The sequence below is a fragment of the Pan paniscus genome, chromosome 1, assembly GCF_029289425.2.
Source record: "Pan paniscus chromosome 1, NHGRI_mPanPan1-v2.0_pri, whole genome shotgun sequence".
Classification (NCBI taxonomy): Eukaryota; Metazoa; Chordata; class Mammalia; order Primates; family Hominidae; genus Pan; species Pan paniscus.
In genome coordinates this window covers 46807369-46826889 of record NC_073249.2, presented here as the reverse complement: position 1 = coordinate 46826889, position 19521 = coordinate 46807369, and the positions used below count along the sequence as shown (strand labels likewise).

The window sequence follows — 19521 nt, the reverse complement described above, 5'->3', positions numbered from 1 at the left end:
ATAGTTTGAAGGCTGTTCTACTCAGAAGCACTGAGAGAAACTAAATGGTCTTCTAAATTATTGTTTCATTTGGTTACATGTGAACTCAATTCCGTGAACCAAAGGTACGAAGTTTTAACTTGGTACTCTAACCAGCATCAATAGCCAATATAATATTCTTTTTTTTTTTTTTTTTGAGACAGAGTCTCACTCTGTCTCCCAGGCTGGAGTGCAGTGACGCTGTCTCAGCTCACTGCAACCTCTACCTCCTGGGCTTAAGCAATTCTCCTGCCTAAGCTTCCCAAGTAGCTGGGACTACAAGCATGTGCCACCATACCCAGCTAATTTTTGTATTTTTAGTGGAGATGGGGTTTTGCCATGTTGGCCAGGTTGGTCTCGAACTCCTGACCTCAAGTGATCCACCTGCCTCAGCCTCCCAAACTGCTGGTATTACAGGCGTGAACCACTGCACCTGGCCTAATACGATATTCTTACAATTTAAAAAATGAAAGCAGAGGAATGGTGGCGGGGAAGCTGACATTTTAAGAGTTCACTTCCTTGTAGTTATCACAGTTAATTCTTACTGTTAGAATAAGTGGTAACTTGCCAAGGTCACATTGCTAGATGTCAGAGCAGAAATTAGAAATCAGGTCTAGCCAAGGCCATCACACTTCTCAGAGCATTAACAATTCAATTCAGTTAGTGTTTATTGAACACCTATTGTGTTCTGGCCCTGTAGGTACTAAAAATATAATTAGGAATAAGATGGAATTTTAGGGAAACGTTCCCTCCATAACAATATGTTTTTTTAAAAAATGTATGTATCTCTTCTGGATCTTTGTTATCAGAAAAAAAAAATGTGTGTCTGTGTGTGTTTCTCTAATATGATCTTCCCAAAACTCCTATCTTTTAGGAGGTTTTCTTAGTTGGAGCCAATGGGTTACCACTGTTATCTCCATAGCACGTATTCTCATGTTTTCCCTACATTGCTTCAGGCGAACTTGTTAATTATGTTCACAGTGCTCTCCTGGTTCTGTCGTGCAGCTTGTTCTGCTTCTTCCTCAGTGCCTCCTCTACAGGGCTCTGCACACAGTGGGCTCTTAAATACAATAGATGCTTTACATTTGCTGGTATGGAGTTCAGGCTCAATTACTCACAAGTATTTGACATGTCACAATAAATAGTTTCCCTGGACGTGAATTTTAATTCACCCAAATGCTAGGTCTTCTCACAAAGCTAATGAGTGACATAGCCCATAGCCCAGGATCTCAGCTTCACTTGGATACTTTTTGTTTGTTTGTTTTGTTTTGAGACAAGGCCTCACTCTGTCACCCAGGCTCAAGTGCAGTGGCACAAACACAGCTCACTGCAGCCTCGACCTCTTGTGCTCAAGTGATCCTCCTGCCTCGGCTTTCCATGTAGCATGGATCACAGGTGCCCACCACCATGCCCAGCTAACTTCTTAAAAATTATTTTGTAGAGATGGGGTCTGCCATGTTGCCCAGACTGGTCTTGAACTCCTGGGCTCAAGTGATCCTCCTGCCTCCAGAGTGCTGGGATTACAGGTGTGAGCCACTGTGCCCAGCCCTATATATGTGTTAGTTCTTGAGAGGTGATTAAAATTTAGTTTCTTTTTTGAAAAAAGATATCAAGAAAAAAAAACTTAAGGTAAAGTTGAGAAAGTAGGCAATGATAGTGTGGGGTATACATATGAATGCCACTAGAGATTAGATATATAAATGTGGGACAGGAAAAATGCCTGGAATTGTCCTGAATTTTAGATTTCCAACTTTCAGGATTCTCAACTCAATGTATGAGAATATACCATATACTTTTCTTAATGAGTCCTAATGATTCCCCCACCTCAAATGGGGGCATGTCTCCATGTTCAAAAACCTTCGTTTAGTCCAGCGGTATTTAACCAGGGCTGTACAGCAGAATCACCTGGGGTACTTTTTAAAAATACATATAGGAAGGCTGCATTCTAGACCTACTGAAACAGAATCTCCAGTATTGAGGTTAGGACATGTACATTTTGCAAAAGTGTGCAGGATTATTCTGATGAGTATAACCCCTGATTTAAAGAGAGATTCTATGAGGAAATGTCATCGTTTATCAAGGTGACTCTATTCAGTCCTCTTTAGTCATATGTGCTGTCACTGTATACCTCTCCTGGACAGCTGTAGGGTGTGGTGTGTTGGGTTGTCCTGCTATGTTGTTTGACAAACCAGTGGCTTCCAGGGACTGTTTAATGCAAAGCAGTGTCATTGAGTGACTCCTCAGAAGTTCAAGGATTCATTATCCATTTTGTAGATTATTGGACCTTTGGTTCTCTTCCTCCTCTTGTCTGTCTTGAAGATTTTGTTGTTCTTTAACACTTCAGAAAGGGAAATAATTAAGTGCATTTAAATCAATTGAATTTTTATTTGCCAGAGTTCTTTAAAAAAAAAAAAGGGATAGGAGGGTAAAGGTCATCTACAGTAAAAAGTAAATGTCAAACACAGACATAAGCACTTTTTGTTGTTTGATTTGTTTACAATGACCAAGCTTACTGGTTGTATCTATAAAACTCCTTTCTTTTGAGACCTCAGAGTACCTACTTTTTTTTTTTTTTTTTAACCAGCATCCTAGGGACAAGGATGGGACTTTCTCCCCTCTCCCTTACTCTTCTACTTTCACTAGCAACCTAGGAGAAACTGAGGAAGTCTCCTGAGTTTTAATATTTGTAGTTGCAGTATTCACTCAGGGCAAGTTTGGGAGTTTGTGAACAAAGGAAATTAATAGAATGAGTGTTGAGATCCAGAGAGGCCAAATGTCACATAGAAAGTCAGTGATAGTCACTCCTAGAACACAAGCTTGGCTAGTTAGTTGGGCGGGGAGTTGGGGGCAGTTTTTGATCATTTTACATTTTGCTAACTTCTAGTTTAAAAAGGTGCTATCCCTAATGCCTCAAATCTAGTGAATCATGGCATACAAAGAAGTGTGAACTAGGGCTAAGTCACCTTTGTGTAGTCAATTTGATTGCTTTTCTTAAATGGCACCCCCATCTCCAGCTGTGAAGTTCAGCCATCTGATTTGAAAAGTGCATTTATAGATGGAAATAATACAAATCAGTCTCTTGCTAATGCTGTTTTCTTTTCTTTTTTCTTTTTTTGTTTTTGTTTTTGTCTCCTTTCTCTAGCATGAAAGACTTTCTAGGTAAGAACTCTCCCTGTTATATATGCATGCTTAATACTTGTGAGTGAATGCATGTCTAATTAAACTTAGCTTTATATAATAATTCAGTAATGTTTCTCACATCCTTTCCATCCTTTTCATTTCCACAGCCACCACAATAATTCAGACTTTTATTACCTCCTGCCCAAAGCAATGGAACAAGCTTTTCAATTTACCTTCCTGCTTCCAGATTCTCCTCTTTCCAGTTCACCTTGTAGACTTCCACTAGATTAATTTTTTTTAAAGCACCAGCATACCAGGCACCATGCTCGGTATTAGGGAAACAACATGAATAAGACAGTATCCTTACCTTCAATTAGCTAACAAGCCAGTAGAGAGACAGATCATTTCAACAGAACATAGTAAGTGCCCATTAGAAGTACAGACAGGTATTCTGAGCACAGAGAAGAGCAATTAATCTAATCTGATGGTTCAGATTGAGGTTAGATACTGTTATTTAATAGTGGATCCAACAAAATACCTTATACCTAGATGATGCTCCTTAGTAGTTTGTTGAATGAACAAACTAAAGACCTGTTTTGCAATTGCTGAAAAATTAAAGAAGGATATCAAAATCGGGGGAATGACCCTCTGCAGTTTTTCACCTAGTATCTAAGGGTACAAAACTAATCTTCTGAAAGAAGAAACTAAATAAAAAATAATAGACTATAGAGCCAAAAGTTGGAATCTTTCTTTTTCTACTGTTACTCTGATGGAGAAATTAAGAGATTGGGAGAAGATATAGTTATGGGACTATAGGCCAAATGAGTTTCCTTATAATTTGTTTGGTATTAAGCTGGTTCTGTCTTATTAATATATTCTAAATTTTACATATGTTCTTCTTCTGCTTGCCCTCTCACCAGGCAGCAGCTGAGGACAAATCATTTACTTCTAACCTAGCAGAAAATTACTTAGTTTTGCAAAATTGTTGGAGAGTGGTATTTTGCCATAATCTTTTGTGAACTCTCCTGTATTATAATAGCCATTTGTGAAAGGAAACTTTTTCCCACAGACTTCAAAATATGCTGTGAAACTGTACCAATTAAAACAGTGAAGCACTAGCTCAAGAATAAACAAAGAGACCTATGGAACACAATCCATAGCCCCCCAAAAATCACATGTATAAGGTGACTTCATCTCAGTGAGGAAATAATTATTCAATAAGTGATCATTAGGACAGTTGATTATCTGTTTGAGCAATTATATCCTTCCCTTCAGCCATACCGAGAAACAAATGGATTTCAGTTGGCTTACAATTTGTAAGAGAAAAGTGTTTCACCATAAAAGTTAGCAGAAGAGAATATTTTATAATCTTTATATAGGAAAAGCCTTTCCAAGTGTGATACCATTACCGGAAAGGGGTCCTGATTCAGACCCCAAGAAAGGGTTCTTGGATCTCACGCAAGAAAGAATTCAGGGAGAGTCCATAAAGTGAAAGCAAGTTTATTAAGAAAGTAAAGGAATAAAAGAATAGCTACTCCATAGACAGAGCAGCTGGTTGCCCGTTTTTATGGTTATTTCTTGTTTATATGCTAAACAAGGGGTGGATTATTCATGCCTGCCCTTTTTAGACCATATGTTGTAACTTCCTGACTTTGCCATGGCATTTGTAAGCTGTTATGGTGTTGGTGGGAGTGTAGCAGTGAGGATGACCAGAGGACACTCTCACGGCCATATTGGTTTTGTGGGTTTTAGCCAGCTTCTTCACTGCCACCTGCTTTATCAGCAAGGTCTTTATGACCTGTATCTTGTGCCAGCCTCCTATCTCATTCAGTGACTTAAAACGCCTTAACCGTCTGGGAATGCAGCCCAGTAGGTCTCAGCCTCATTTTACCCAGCCCCTATTCAAGATGGAGTTGCTGTGGTTCAAATGTCTCTGACAATACCATAAAGATAAAAATCATCAAATTTAATTATATAAAATTTAAAATCTCTAAGTAAGACACTAGAAACAGAGACAGAAAGTGAAGTGGGAAAAAATATTTGCTGCCTATATTAGTTTTAAAAGCCCGATGACGAGTTAGTGGGTGCAGTGCACCAGCATGTCACATGTATACATATGTAACTAACCTGCACATTGTGCACATGTACCCTAAAACTTAAAGTATAATAATAAAAAATAAAAATAAAAAAAATAAAAGCCCTACTCTACAGGAGGTTCCCCTACTACAATAAGAAAAAGATGATTACCCTACTGAACAAAGGCTATGAATTGGCAATTCAGAAACAAAAAAAAAGAAAAATAACCAAAGAGATTGATTGTTCATAATGATTTTAAAATATTAAAATTAATGACAGATACATATTTCTGTCATAAGAAATATTTCATAAGGTAACTGGACAAAGGCACTAAGGTTTATAGATAAGTCTGCTCATTTTAGCATTGTTTATAATAGCTAAAAATTTTGAAAAATTTAAGTGTCTATCATAGAAGATTAGTTAAATTATCTTACAGGCATGTAATGGAGAAGACTGCAGTCTTTTTTTTTTTTTTAATGAGGCAAATCTATTTTTACTTAGATGGCAAGATGTCCACGGTCATAGTGGTAAGTATAGAGAGGAGGAGGAGTTAGACAATAGTGTATGTTATCTGAATTTATTTATAGAACTATGTATTTTAACATATATGCTTGACATTCTGCAAGGATATGAACTAAACAGTTAAAAGTAGTTATTTCTTAGGCAGGATTATGGGGTGACCCTTTCACTTTCTACTTTAGATACTTCAGTATGAACTTTTTCTACAACCATATATTGCTTATATAATCAGGAAACTCAATAAAGAGTTTTCTATTAACAAAAAAAAGAAGAAGAAAAAGAATGTTTTGAAGAATGTGGGACTTAGCATCTCTGTGAGTGAAAAGAGGCCACCATTGTCATTAGGAGCTAATTACTTTGCCTCTGCCTTCTCTATGTCATCCTTATTGCTTCTCTATCTCTTCTAATACTTATTTCAGCTTCCCCACCCCCAGCTATGGCAAATAGCTACCACAGGACAGATACATCAGATGCAATTTTCACAGTTGTGACTCTTCAAACCATCCCAGTTCAGGATGTAGCACTCTGCAGGGCTGATTTCAGTTTCATATGTGCTGCCTTTTAATTTGGAAAGAGCAAAGTCTGAGAAAAATATAAACCAGCGTTAAGGATTTAGGGTGATAGTTGTACACTTAAACAGGTAATCAGCTGAGAGATCCTTCCCTTAATGAACTTACCAATACTGGAAATAAAACCACTATCAACTCTAAGAGCTCAGTTGCTAAAATATGTCAAAATTCTAATCACAGGCACAGCAGTCTTGATGTGGAATATGGATAAGATGGTAGAAAACTAGCTGTTTGGGCACTGTGTTGGTATCCCTAAAATGTTTGGGATTCCAGCAAACCTGTAGAGCACCTAAAAGGCATACGCAGCATGCCCTAGTGGCTGTTTCATTCCTATTCAACCTCCAGCTCAGATCTCTAAGTCCACATGTTTCTGATTCATTGACAGTTCATTGTAATCATTTTTCTAAGAGCCATTGAAATTCAAGAAATCTTTACTTTTAAAAGCACACTTTTGAGGGAAGCTGTTCAATCCTAAACTAATATGAAAAGCTCTTAAGATTTAAGTCAGCACATAGGTCCAAACCACTAATTTTTCAATAAGCTTCATTCTTGGCAAATGATGGTCAGCCTCCCTCTCCAAGCTCGTGCAGTTTAGCCCTGAGGTCTGGGAATGCTGGCAGAGAGATTGAAGGAAAGAATGTTATGAGTTGTTTCTGGCCAGGGCTCCGAAATACTTCTTAGAAAAGGCGCAAACTACCCCTGAGCATTACCTTCTCCCCACTACTTTGTTCTCAAAACCAATTTTTATCTTTAATATTATCTCCCACAGGTTGGAATCGGGAGGTAGTAATCCTACAACCAGTGATTCTTACGGTGACCGGGCTTCAGCAAGAGCCCGTCGGGAGGCCCGGGAGGCCCGCCTAGCCACCCTGACCAGCCGTGTAGAAGAAGACAGCAACAGAGATTATAAAAAAGTAGGGTCTTTATTCAATTTTCCGGTTCTTTGGTGACATGTAAACCTCTCAGCCTTCCTCCACCACACCCAGAAAAATTACCATAGCTCTGAATAAGCAGAAGAAAAGGCACTTAAGTAATAATAATTCCTTGCAGTTTTCTGGGTTTACTTCACCTCTCCAAAAAACTAGATAAAGACCCCTTCATATATTGAGGTGTTTTGTTTTGTTTTTTGAGACAAGGTCTCATTGTTACCCAGGCTAAAGCGCAGTGGTACAATCATAGGTAACTGCCCTCTCAAACTCCTGGGTTCATAGGGTCCTCCTGCCACAGCCTCCCACATAGCTAGAACTATAGCCATGCACCACCACACACGGCTACATTTTTTATTTTTTATGGAGATTGGATCTCACTATATTGCCCAGGCTGGTCTTGAATTCCTGGCCACAAGCAATCTTCCCACCTCAGCCTCCCAAAGTGCTGGGATTACAGACGTGAGCCACCATGCCCAGCCATATGTTGCTTTTAGTGCAGTAAGTGTATAGTTAGAATCAGGTATTTAGAAGTGTAGGGAAAAGTAAGAAATTAAGAATATAAAAAGGGTGAAAAACCTAGTGCTGTCTCTCTGAGCCCTGAGAATCATTTGGTAGACTGTTATTTTTAACAAACATGTGCTTCTAATAAGGTCCTGTGAATATCAACTAAATACTACTTGGTGTTAGTAAAAAAAAAAAAAAAAGAAAGAAAAGAAAATCATCATCACTTTACAGTTTATTTCCTTTTTTCTTGTAGAATAGTACCTAACTCCAAGAGTAGACTTAAAAACCTTCCCTTTCAGGTGTTTGCGATACCAGGAAAAACTATTTTTGTACAGAAAATATTTAGGATGGGCATGGTGGTTCATGCCTGTAATCCCAGCACGTTGGGAGGGTGAGGCAGGATGATCACTTGAGCCCAGGAGTTCCAGACCAGCCTGGGCAATATAGTGAGACCCCCATCTCCACAAAAAATTGAAAAATTAGCTGGGCATGGTGGCTCATGCCTGTAGTCCCAGCTATTAAGTTAGGAGGATTGCTTGAGCCTGGGAGTTCAAGGCTGCAGTGAGGGGTGATCATGCTACTACACTCCAGCCTGGGTAACAGAGCAAGACCCTGTCTCCAAAGGGAATAAAGAGTGCTTGTTCTGTTAATGTTTTGTTAAGCAGAACTTGACTAAAATCAATATACACAGTAGACTGGTTCCAAAAAAAAATTATCTTTTTCATTGCTCTTTTAAGCAATGAAAATGTCCCATAGTAATGACTGTTTTTCCCCCAGAGATTAACATTATTGAAGTTGGAGCATCATCATTCTCTTTCTGTTCATCACTTTGAAAAAGCAAGAGACCAGTTGGCTGAATGTACTCTGCTCCCTACCCTTCCTTCATTTTCTCTCTCTACCGTATAGTGGTGGCTTGGGGCACAGAGCCCTGGGCATTCTCATGTGATGAAATGGTGTGAGTTCTAACGCGAACGCTGATCCTCTTTTTTCCCTCTCCTCTAGCTCTATGAGAGTGCTCTGACTGAAAACCAAAAACTGAAAACAAAACTTCAGGAAGCCCAGCTAGAGCTAGCAGATATAAAGTCCAAGCTTGAGAAGGTGGCCCAGGTAAGAGGGAAGAAGAAGAAAAAAGATGAGAACCAAGGGTTGATGTAAGGAAGCAAACTAGACTAGGGATCTAAGGGACAGGAAGTAAGATAGAGTCAAGATCAGGCCTTCTCGGGGCAATGAGATAGAAGCTTCTTAGATTCTAATTTATTTTAGGTTTCAATCAGTGTTTAACTTAAAAAGGAAAACTGATAATTCAGTGAACAATTCCTGATGGTCTGAATGCTAATAATTAATACTATGGCTCATCATCTACTTATTTATTAGTAGAAAAGCATAAACCAGCACTACAAAGCTAGTCCTAGACAGTTCCTCTTGTCCTGTTCATTATGTTTCAGTTCAGTTTATCTACACTTCACCTCTTGGAGAGAGATAAGCAAGACCCTATTAAACCTAGGGCAGAGAGATAACAAATTAAGCCTAGAGAAGTAAGTGGTTTGCTTAGGCCATATAACAAATCAAGGGCAAAGGTGGTGCCACAACATAGGGTTAAGTCCCAAAGCAAAGATTCTGTAGCATATGTTATCTCCCCAAGCCACCACTCTTTTTCAGCCTACAAATAAGGAATATTAGTGGCAGAAAGACTGATAAACTATTTCCTCTCACTGCCAGGTTTGATTTAATTAGATGATGCTTTAGAGGATGCTAGAGGTAATAACCTTGTCACCAGTGAAATAAACTCTGCAGCTGAAAGCTAAAGCAAGCACTGCTTTAGGTTATTGCTGAGTTATCAGGAAACCTATTGAGTTATTTCCCTCCTAGAATGCCTGGGGACTTAGAATTTCGAAAGCTGAACTGGAGTAAAAATGATTCTTTAGCAGGAAGGCTTGAAATGAAAACCAGAGGTGGCTAGTCATTCTGGCAATATGACTGGCTATCCAAAAGCAAAGACTAAAATGCTAGGGTTGTACGGTACCAAATACATGGAGTTTGGAGGGCAGGGGTGTTGATTACCCTCTAAACATCCTATTCTAACCCCTCTGGAATTGCATGAGCAGGAGGGTGCCAACACTTGGAAGACAGCCCCACAGAGCTGCGTAGGACTCCAGCAAGACAGCCAGCACACTCACTTTCTGGAGAAGGGCTTACCCAGGTGTAAAATGTGAACTGCCTGTCAGTTTAGAAGAGCCACCCCCTTTTTCCTGATTATAGTAGCCCAACATGGCTCTACTGGAAATTTCTGAGACTTACTGCAACACAAATAGATAATAACTAGGCTTAAAGTGATTTTGTGGAATAAGAAAAGTAGGTTTCTAAATCTAAAAGAGAAAAACACACACATAGCTATAGCCCTGCCATAAGGCAGCGGGGTGGACTGAATAAATTTTAAGGTCTCTTCTCACTCCAACATTATTGAGCCAGGCAAAAAAAAAAAAAAAAGTCTCATTCACAGTAGACCCTCAAAAGAAATCTGGGGCTAATTTTTATTCTGAATGGCGCCGCATATTGGCAGTGGTTTATAAATACAGATCTTATGCTGGTTCTTGTCAGTTATTACTAGGATTGTTTTACAGAAAATTAAAGAGCAGTCATGTGAGGAACCACAGGAAGAGCAGTTTCACCTGCTCCCCACTCTTCTCAGCGGAAGCTTCTGACAGCATATGTCTTGACCTTTAGGGGTTCTCAGCATTTCCACCAGCCCATGCCTTAGAACAGTGAGCAGTCTAACAAGCTGCTGACATTGACTTGCACAGATGGCACTGAAAATAAAATCAGCCTTTCCAGTTGCTGGGGAAAAGCATTTACTCTCTGGCCAACTGCTTTGCTAGGTGTGTCAAAATATACTTAGTTTTGCCAAATGCAAGTTATTGAAATTCATAAGAAATGGTGCTGCTACAAACCAAGTCTCTGCCATTTACCAAAAATGGAGTTGTTTGGCAGGACAGTGGAGGGAGGGCTTCTCAGCCTCACACATTTGTATGGAGACAGTTACCACATGAACATACACAATATTTTTACATAAAAGATCCACCCCAACTCTAAGGGAGTCAACATTAAAAACAGAACAAACAAAAAACTAGTTCTTTGTCTATATAAACCTTGAAAATCATGAAATCATCACAACTTCTACAGCTCCTCAGGCTTAGGAAAGAAAGACTTACGAGGATGTTAACAAGCTGTAGGATCTATTTTTGCGTTTTTTTCTCTTCCTTCTGCTTCATAGTAGATGCAGCATAAAGGCAGACAGCCATGCCCTTCCAAACAGAAGGTGAAAGCCCAGGACAGGAGCCAGAATTCTGAGTTTTATTGTTAGTTCTGGCCATTCCTTAATTTTTTTAAAAAAAAAGAAACTGCTGCAAGAAGACCAGCATAATTTCTATATTTATTTAAATGTTGTCTCTGCATGACACTAAGCAAAATAAAAATAATCACCCAGCAGTTATTAAATGTCTACTGAATGTAAGAAATTCTGCTGAGTTCTATGACCCTAAGGCCAAAAGGGACTTAAGGGTTTTTTATTCCCCTTTTAAGGAAGGGTCATTATCTGAGGTTATTCTGTTTTTTTGCCATGAGGCTAAGTCTTTTCAGCCCCTCTGCAAAATTTAAGTCAAAGATGATCTAAAATAAACATTCTAAATCTTTTATTCAAGTAAAATTACCTTATCTGGAAGCCCAATATATAAGACAGATGAAAGTGGACTACCTCTGTTCAAAGCAGGGCAGATGCCATGAATGGACTCCTAAGAACCCCTGAAAGCCCACCCACATATGAAAACTGCTGCTCTAAAAGAAAAATGGTATCAATTCCCAAAACAGAAAGAATAGGGGAAAGGGGATTATTTAGACAAGTGCCATTGGCCTTAGACATTCTCGCTCAGGAGTTGCCAGCCTTTTAAAGAAAAGCCTTTTTGTTTTTTTTGTTATTTCCTCTGGGTTGTGATATTACTCATAGAATGAAGAGAGGAGAAGAATGGTGAGATGTAAAATTGTAATTAGCATTGAAGACCTATGGAGAGAGAGAGAGAGAGAGAGATTGTGTGTTGTAAGTAATTTCTTTGTAATTTCAGGGAATACTACTACTGCCTTCCCCTCCCCAGAGGGAATCCTGCAAACTTCAGAGAGGTGATAATGTTAGGCTTAGAGATCTATCAGAACCTGTTTGCTGGGGATCCCTGCTATAGGGGAAGTCCAAAGTTTTACTGTTTATTTCTAGATGTCTAGTAGTGAAGCTGAACTAGACTGGGCGTTCTACTGGCCCTGAGACAACTTAAATAACAACTGTTTTCCTTCCATTTGCACCAGCAGAAACAAGAAAAGACCTCTGACCGATCATCAGTGCTGGAGATGGAGAAACGGGTATGCGCATGTCTGTTTCCCCCTCCACCCCATTTCATCTCTTCTTTCTGACTCTCTCCCACTTTGTTGTTCATGCCAATGGAAAAAGTCCATCTTAAGAAGGAGGGAGTTCTGCCACATTCCATTCCCAGCTTGATGATAAATTCTTTTTGTCTGACTCTAGGCAGTAATTTGATTGCTAGTCCTTTTGATTTCCTCAGATGGTCAGTACTTTCCACATATTTAGTCTTAGGGTGGGAAGGGTCCTTGGAAGGTCATCTCATACATTGTTCTGACTGTGGGCAGAACTGCATACACACACAACCCATAACATTTTGGTTTACTGTAAATCATTGCATACACACACACACACACACACACACACACACACACAGGTCCAAGGTCTCTTTACCGTTTTCATCACCTTGAACAGAAAGGAAGCTTTCAGTGGGACCCTCTGCCATTTAGGTCTTACGACTTGAAACATGAGCCAACACAGTCTTTCACTCATTTTGACTGAGGGGAGGATTTCTGGTTCAATTGCTGATCTCCTCCCAACTGTACTCAGAATATTATTCTGGGATTTTACATTCTTGGATTGGGAAAATTCAATTAGATTTATTGATGGACCCTAGCTTTGATTTGGCCCTGGAGATATAATATGTTCCCATCTGTCCTGTTGTTGTCTGTTTAATTTGGAAAGCAGCTAAGTTTTACATTTTATTCCTTTGGCCTGTAACCAAACTTCCTTGGTATCCCATCTGATCAAAAACTCCTCATTGGGTTTAGGCTAAACCAAGAGTCAGTTGCTGGGAAAGAGAAATGGAACGGGAGAGAAGCAACTACAGGGGGAGGGAAGAAACTAGGGGGAGAGATGCTGTTTCTTAGACAATGATGTCTACTTCCCGGCTCACCATCTGCTCCTCATCATGAGAGAAGCAGTTTCCTAGGAATTTAGGGAGAGCATTACTGAAGATAATGATGCCTTTTTGATAATAGAGAGCAAGGGCCCTAGTCACTTGCAGACATTTGAAATTCTATGAAATCTTCAACCTGCACAGAGTAACTGAATGTCTTCGTCTGTTTGCATATTAGCAAGTTGCTTCTCCATATATCTACTGATTTTATGATAGGAGATTTAGATAATGTGATTTTTATCAGTGAGGTAGCTCCATCTTACAAGTGGCAGGATCAGATAGTGCTCAGATCTCCTGAGTAAGGTTTGCCTGAGTCAGTAGACAAACCTTTGACCGTGAATCTGCTGATCACACAGCAGCTGGGAGGCAGCATTTTTACTCCCTTCTGAATTCAATAATGTTCAACAATCTCATTGTTCCGAAACAGGAGAGACGAGCCTTGGAGCGCAAAATGTCAGAAATGGAGGAAGAAATGAAGGTATGAAGAGATTTTCTTTCTCTTTGTATGCCTGTTCTCTGAATGCCTGCCAAGACTGGATATTTGAGCATAGGCCTGCCCCCTCCAGATTTCACTACAAACTCAATATCTGCAAGAAGAAATGATGTGTAAAAAAGTGAGCATCTCTCCTCAGCCATTTCCTAGGCTCTCTCAGCTCACACAACATCCATTGAGGCCACCTTAAAGGCATTCTAGGAAAAAATACTGCCTTTGGTTTAAGGAGAGGTCTTGGCAGGCTTGAAACAAACTTGAGTTTAACTTTTAAGGCTTTTCAAGCAGTATCTTTGCCCTCTAGAGGGTAAATGAGAAGACTAGAACAAGTTTTCCAGCTCTGGGAGCCTCCCATTAGGTGCCTGGGGAAGCCTGAGCATGGCCATAAGCTTTCTTCCCTGGTGCCCCTCCCACCCCATCCCTTTGCTGGCAAGAACACAGATTGAATCATTCTGCAGCAAAATAAAAATGTATTCACATATTGATTTCCTGCCCCAGTACATTTCCTCTGAAATATTCAGGGATGCTTGGCACTCTCCCACTAGAATAAGCTCATGCCACCAGATACACTTCACAGCTCACTACTTTCCTTTCTCGCCTCACCATGACCTGCAGTGACCGTCACCTCCATTAGCCACTTTAATGGACAGCTGCCATCCTGGGCAGTTTTGAGTGCTAAGAACTGGAAATCTACCCAAAGCAGTCAATTTGCTGCCATAGGAGGCAGTGGGGCAGGGGGAGGGGAGGAGGGTGAAAGGGGGAAGATGGATACAGAGCTGCAGGGAATATAGAGCTGGTCAGGGTAGCCACCTGGAGATTATTTTGAAACATCTGATTCCTGCAATGCATGATGACACATGCCCATAATCACTTAGCACCTACTCAGCTTTTTTCTTTCTTCAGGCATCTTATTTTACCAGATACATGATGCCAAGCATTCATTTGGTGAGACAGGTTTATTCAACCGGGAAGCCAAAGCACTGGGATAGTATTAGGCAGATCCCCAAATGTCTTTCTATGAGCAAGCATCCCTAATATGCAATTTGGGAGAGACATTTATTGTTCCAGTGGCCTAAATAGATTGGTTATTTATTGAAAAAAAAACAACTTTTTAAGACCTGTTGAGGTTATAGTTTACACCAGATCTGGTGCTCATAATCAATCCTGTTACTCTATAATTCCAGAATGAAGGAGAAATGCTGAGCCTTGCCCTTGCATTTCCTACCACTATCCCAAGGCTGTAACTGTAACATTCACATAGAATTTTAAGCAATACCTGCTTATATCTCAAACATTTTAAATCTTCCAAGTTGATTCAAAGCAGCAAGAAATAGAAATAATAAATAATTGATTCTCATGAGATGGTAGAACAGTATGCCCTAGCACCTAAACTTCTGCATCTTGTGATTTTTTTCAAACGCACCTTACTACCACACAGAAGTATTCTCTCCCGCTTAGAGCAGTGAATTATTAGAGATAACCAGTTCTTTTTTAATTTTTAAGAGATGGAGTCTCGCTATGTTGCCCTGGACTTGAACTCCTGGGCTCAAATAATCCTCCCATCTCATCCTCCCGAATAGCTGGGACTACAGGCACGTGCCGCCACACCCAGCTGAGCTAACTGTTTCTCGATGAGTGCATATCCATAGCTCCTTGTTGCATGGAGGCTCCTCCATTTTTGAAACCTCCTGAGTTATACCATCTGTACTCTGCTGTTAGGCAGCTGTCAGTGTTCCTTATTAAGAAATGTCCTAAATGCTGATCTAGAGCATGTAATTGAGGCAAAAGCTGGAACCTTTCAAGGAGTACCTGGGAGCCCAAAGCCAGCCTCCACTCACCAGTCATGGGGCTCTGTGTCACATCAAAGCAGGCCCACACACAAAAACCTGGAAAGTGGTCAAATTAGAGAAATTGAGGCCCTTTGTTATTTTTATTCCAATTCTAAATTTGGAATTATGGAAGCCCCTTCAGTGGTTCTAGTTGCCCTCAATTCTGTAGGTTGAGATAGGCTCACATTTTTTCTCTGTCTCTTTATGCTATCAGTCTATGATTTCCTAAACTAGATCATGAGTTCTTTCCTTTCCTCAAGAGATTATAAGATATGAAAGTGTTTGCTCTCCCCAGCCATAAACCATTTGCTAGCAACTCTAAAATCAATTGTAAATTATCAAGTGGAGCCAGATCATGAATGTTTAGTCCCTAAACCAATAGGTAAGCTGTTTTGAGGCTGTTTTTTGTGTTTTTTTTTTCTCTTTGAGACGGAGCCTCACTCTGTAGCCCAAGCCTGAGTGCAGTGGCACAATGTCAGCTTACTGCAACCTTTGCCTCTAGGCAGATCCAATCGCTCAAGCGATTCTCCTGCCTCAGCCTCCAAGGAGCTGGGACTAGTAGTGTGCGCCACCACACCCAGTTAATTTTTTTGTATTTTTAGTAGAGACAGGGTTTCACCATGTTGCACCAGGTGGTCTCGAACTCCTGAGCTCAGGGGATCCACCCACCTCGGCCTCCCAAAGTGCTGTGATTACAGGTGTGAGCCACCGCGTCTGGCCAGGACTGATTTTTTTTTTAGTTAAAACATTCAGATTCAGTCAGGTGTCCATTATTCTCCATTATCCATTACAAAGCCAAATGAAGAAGAAATGCCTGTAAACTCTAAAGCCCCTAAACACTATTTGCTCAAATCAAAGCCCAATGCCAGGTTTGCAGATCGTCCAGCACCCCCTAGAGGACTAAGGGAGAAGCATCTGTGCCTCTGCATTCTCACCAGTTTTATTTTTCTGTCTGTACCTACTTGAAGACAAAAACTTCAAAGATGCAAATATATAAATATGATAAAATTGGTATGACTGGCCCTAAAAGAGTCTAAGAAAATACTTGTTTAGCTCTCAAGCTCTTCATTCAGACTATGGTTTATGGTGACCAACATTGCTAGAGTGATTAATAGCTAAAATCTCTCTGTACTAGGCAGCCAAAGGTACAGGTGACTGTCTGGCTGAACTGGGACCCAGTAGAGCTTGGGGCCAGTTGGTCATGCTTGTTGCATATTCATTTTGTACAGATGCTCAAACCTCCTTGGAGCAATCAGTAGGGAACAGTAGAGGGGGCTGATCTCCAGTGAACCCTTAAAAATATAGTAGGTTACTCAAGGAAAGAAAGTGACTTCAGTCCTATTTTTCTAACTCTACCAAATAAAGTACAAAGGCCAGGTGAAATGGGGGAACCATGAGATGGGCTAACCCAGATGTATATGTGGCTCTGTGGTTATGAGATGTGTTGTGCCTTTCTGGACTTTTATTGGAAAGGTAAGTATTTATGAATTCTCCTCAAGAGAAACTCCACCCAGATCCTAGATTGGACTAGGATTATATGCCAACTTCTGACAGGTGTGCATGTCAGTGTGAGCTGTGCCAGGCCTGCACCTGGTCTTGGCGCCCACATCAGATGTGATTACTTCTCTACTGCATCCTCCACTCAGCATCAGCCTCCTTGTCAGACCTTCTCCCCTTCCTTTCCTAGGTCCTTGCATGAGAGGGACCCAGCAACCAATTCCTTTTTAGATTGGTCCTGGAATTTTTATTTTTCTTTGGAAAGATTACTAGCTGACCCTGCTCCTTAGCCCTGCCCTTGCCCATCCTGCGCTGGGCCCTGCCCCTTCTCCTCTCCTCCTTGCCTTGCCTTGTTTTCAATACTGCTTCCTATAGAACATTGACCAGATTGTTTCCTGCCTCTCTCCCTCATGCTGATAACTTCCAAATTCTTTCACCTTGATCTGCTTATACTCACTTGTCAGATTGAGTCACTTTCATCATTCATGTCTTTAATGTTATTCCCTGGGAGGTAAGTACCACTTCATACAATGACAATTATTTGATAATGATTATGTTGAAAGCTTTGGTCCAATGTCAACACCAAAGAAGGGTGAGAGCCAGGGACTTCCCATTGGCTTTTAAATTTGGTCCCTGCCCATTGCTTTAATCTTTTCCATATGCTGTACCATGATCTCCCTCCTCTATCCTCACCATGGCCAAGATGCTTACAGTGGGCAAGGAAGATTGCCCGGTCCTCACCCTCCAATGGCTACATGAGACAGTTTGGCTAGCCTACCTTTATTCCAAGGTGGTCATTCTTTCTCTTTGGTTAAAGAGATTCAGCAGTTTGTCTCTGCTTGTTTTTCCTTTTCACTGTTTTTCCCCTTCATGCTACCTTTCATTTTCTTGCTTCTTCACTCCCAAACAACTATAACTCCACTAATCTTTCATTTCTATCCTTCTCATCTTATAGATGTGAGAGACTTTTCTCTGATACCTGGCCACCTTTTTGTAGTCATTGTAACCCACAGGATTGTCCATCCTCATCTGTGAAACCCCATTTGCATAAAAAAATCATTATTCTCCTCCCAAAGAGTTGATGGTCTCAGTTTCGGGGCAGTGCAGATGACTACTTAGGAAGGACAGTAGCAGAGTCAGCAGGCCTTTGATATAATTCCAATTATTAAAGTCTTTAAATGTCTTATGGAATATGGGGTATCAGGAAGAATGTCTGTGGGCTGGTTATTCTGTTCCGCTTGCAACACTGACAGACAGAAAGGTCTGGACTAGCACATTGGTCCAGCTAGTTTCATTATCATTGGGCTTTTATGGTTTCTCCAGCTTTTTTGCACAGCTATAATTTCCAGAGTATGAGTCTGTTTATGAACACCTTTAAGCAGCTCCCAAACTGCTTGAACTGAGACAAAGAAAGCATGGTTAGCTGTGAATTTAGTGATGCGTATAATCTTATAGCAGGTCAGAGACAGGTTAGCAGTTTTTGGATCCTGAAACAATCTCTCTGGACTGCAGAGGAAAACTATCAGGGTTAATGAAGCTTCCTACAAAGCAGGTTAGAGGACCATCCAGAGAGCTGACAGTTCTTTCTTATTTTGGTATGTGTAACTTTAACCTTCTAAACAGTACATGCCCCACAAAAAAAAAAAAAAAAAAAGCTTAAATAATAGGCCTCTCTTTTATTTTTTAAAAATAAATGAGGCCAAATGCAGTGGCCCACACCTGTAATCCCAGCACTTTGGGAGGCTAAGGCAGGAGGATTGCTTGACCTCAGGAATTTGAGACCAGCTTGGGCTACATAGCGAAATCCTGTCTCTACAAAAAATATAAAAATTATCCAGGTATGGTGGTGCATGCCTGTAGTCCCAGCTACTTTAGGAGGCTGAGGTGGGAAGATGGCTTAAGCCTGGAAGGCAGATGTTTCAGTTTTGTGCCACTGCACTCCAGCCAAGGTGACAGAGTCGGACCCTATCTCAGATAAATAAACAAAGTGAAAGAAGGGAGCTGAGTATGAGGGGAAGATTAGAGGAAGGGAGAGAGAAAGGGGCAGCAGCTAGATTTAAGAACACACCAAGTCCTCAGCTCTAATCTCAGTCATGATGAAGGGTCCCTGAAGTTATGCCTCAACCATGTTAATTTGGTTCAGAAGGCTCCAAACCACATGCTGGACTTTCATTCTCAAAAGCAATCCATATGTGCCTTTTGAGAGCCTGGCAGTTATATTCATATGGCATATTTAGATCTTAGCCAAGAATCAGACATAGCTCTCCTTCCCTGTTGCTTTTCTCCATCATCCTTCCACCTGCCACCCATTTGCTCCATGACTCCTGCCTTTCTCATTTCCTTTCTTGCATGCAAACTAAAAACAAAAACAAAAAGTCATGTGATTTCTTTGTCCTACTTTTCTCTCCTCTGGTCTGTCTTGTCTCTCTCTGTCTTTTCTGTCTGTCCTTTTCATGTCTCAATCTCTACAGAACCTCCACCAGCTAAAACAGATTCAAACCTTGAAGCAGATGAACGAGCAACTGCAGGCTGAGAACAGGGCCCTGACCCGAGTGGTGGCCAGACTCTCGGAGTCCATCGAGTCCTCGGACACCCAGGAGCTCTAGTTCTTGCCCCTACTCTCCAACTCACTTCCCTCCTCCACTACTCCAGGCAGGTTCAGTCTTCTTG

At 40.7% G+C, this 19521-nt stretch overlaps 1 protein-coding gene across 8 annotated transcripts in view; it reads left to right on the top strand.

Moving 5' to 3' along the window:
• PPP1R12B (protein phosphatase 1 regulatory subunit 12B) overlaps positions 1–19521 on the top strand; it is a 242178-nt gene that overhangs the window by 209282 nt on the left and 13375 nt on the right. For 3 of the 8 annotated variants that reach the window (XM_008976624.4, XM_024930437.4, XM_034943691.3), the window contains 6 exons: positions 3161–3177; positions 7072–7216; positions 8738–8842; positions 12086–12139; positions 13463–13513; positions 19323–19503. In XM_008976624.4, coding sequence (XP_008974872.4) covers positions 3161–3177; positions 7072–7216; positions 8738–8842; positions 12086–12139; positions 13463–13513; positions 19323–19457 — 507 coding nt within the window. In that variant the 3' untranslated portion in view covers positions 19458–19503. The remainder of the gene's footprint in view (positions 1–3160; positions 3178–7071; positions 7217–8737; positions 8843–12085; positions 12140–13462; positions 13514–19322; positions 19504–19521) is intronic. The other 5 variants (XM_008976626.6, XM_003823009.4, XM_008976632.6 and 2 more) reach the window with 3 other exon arrangements.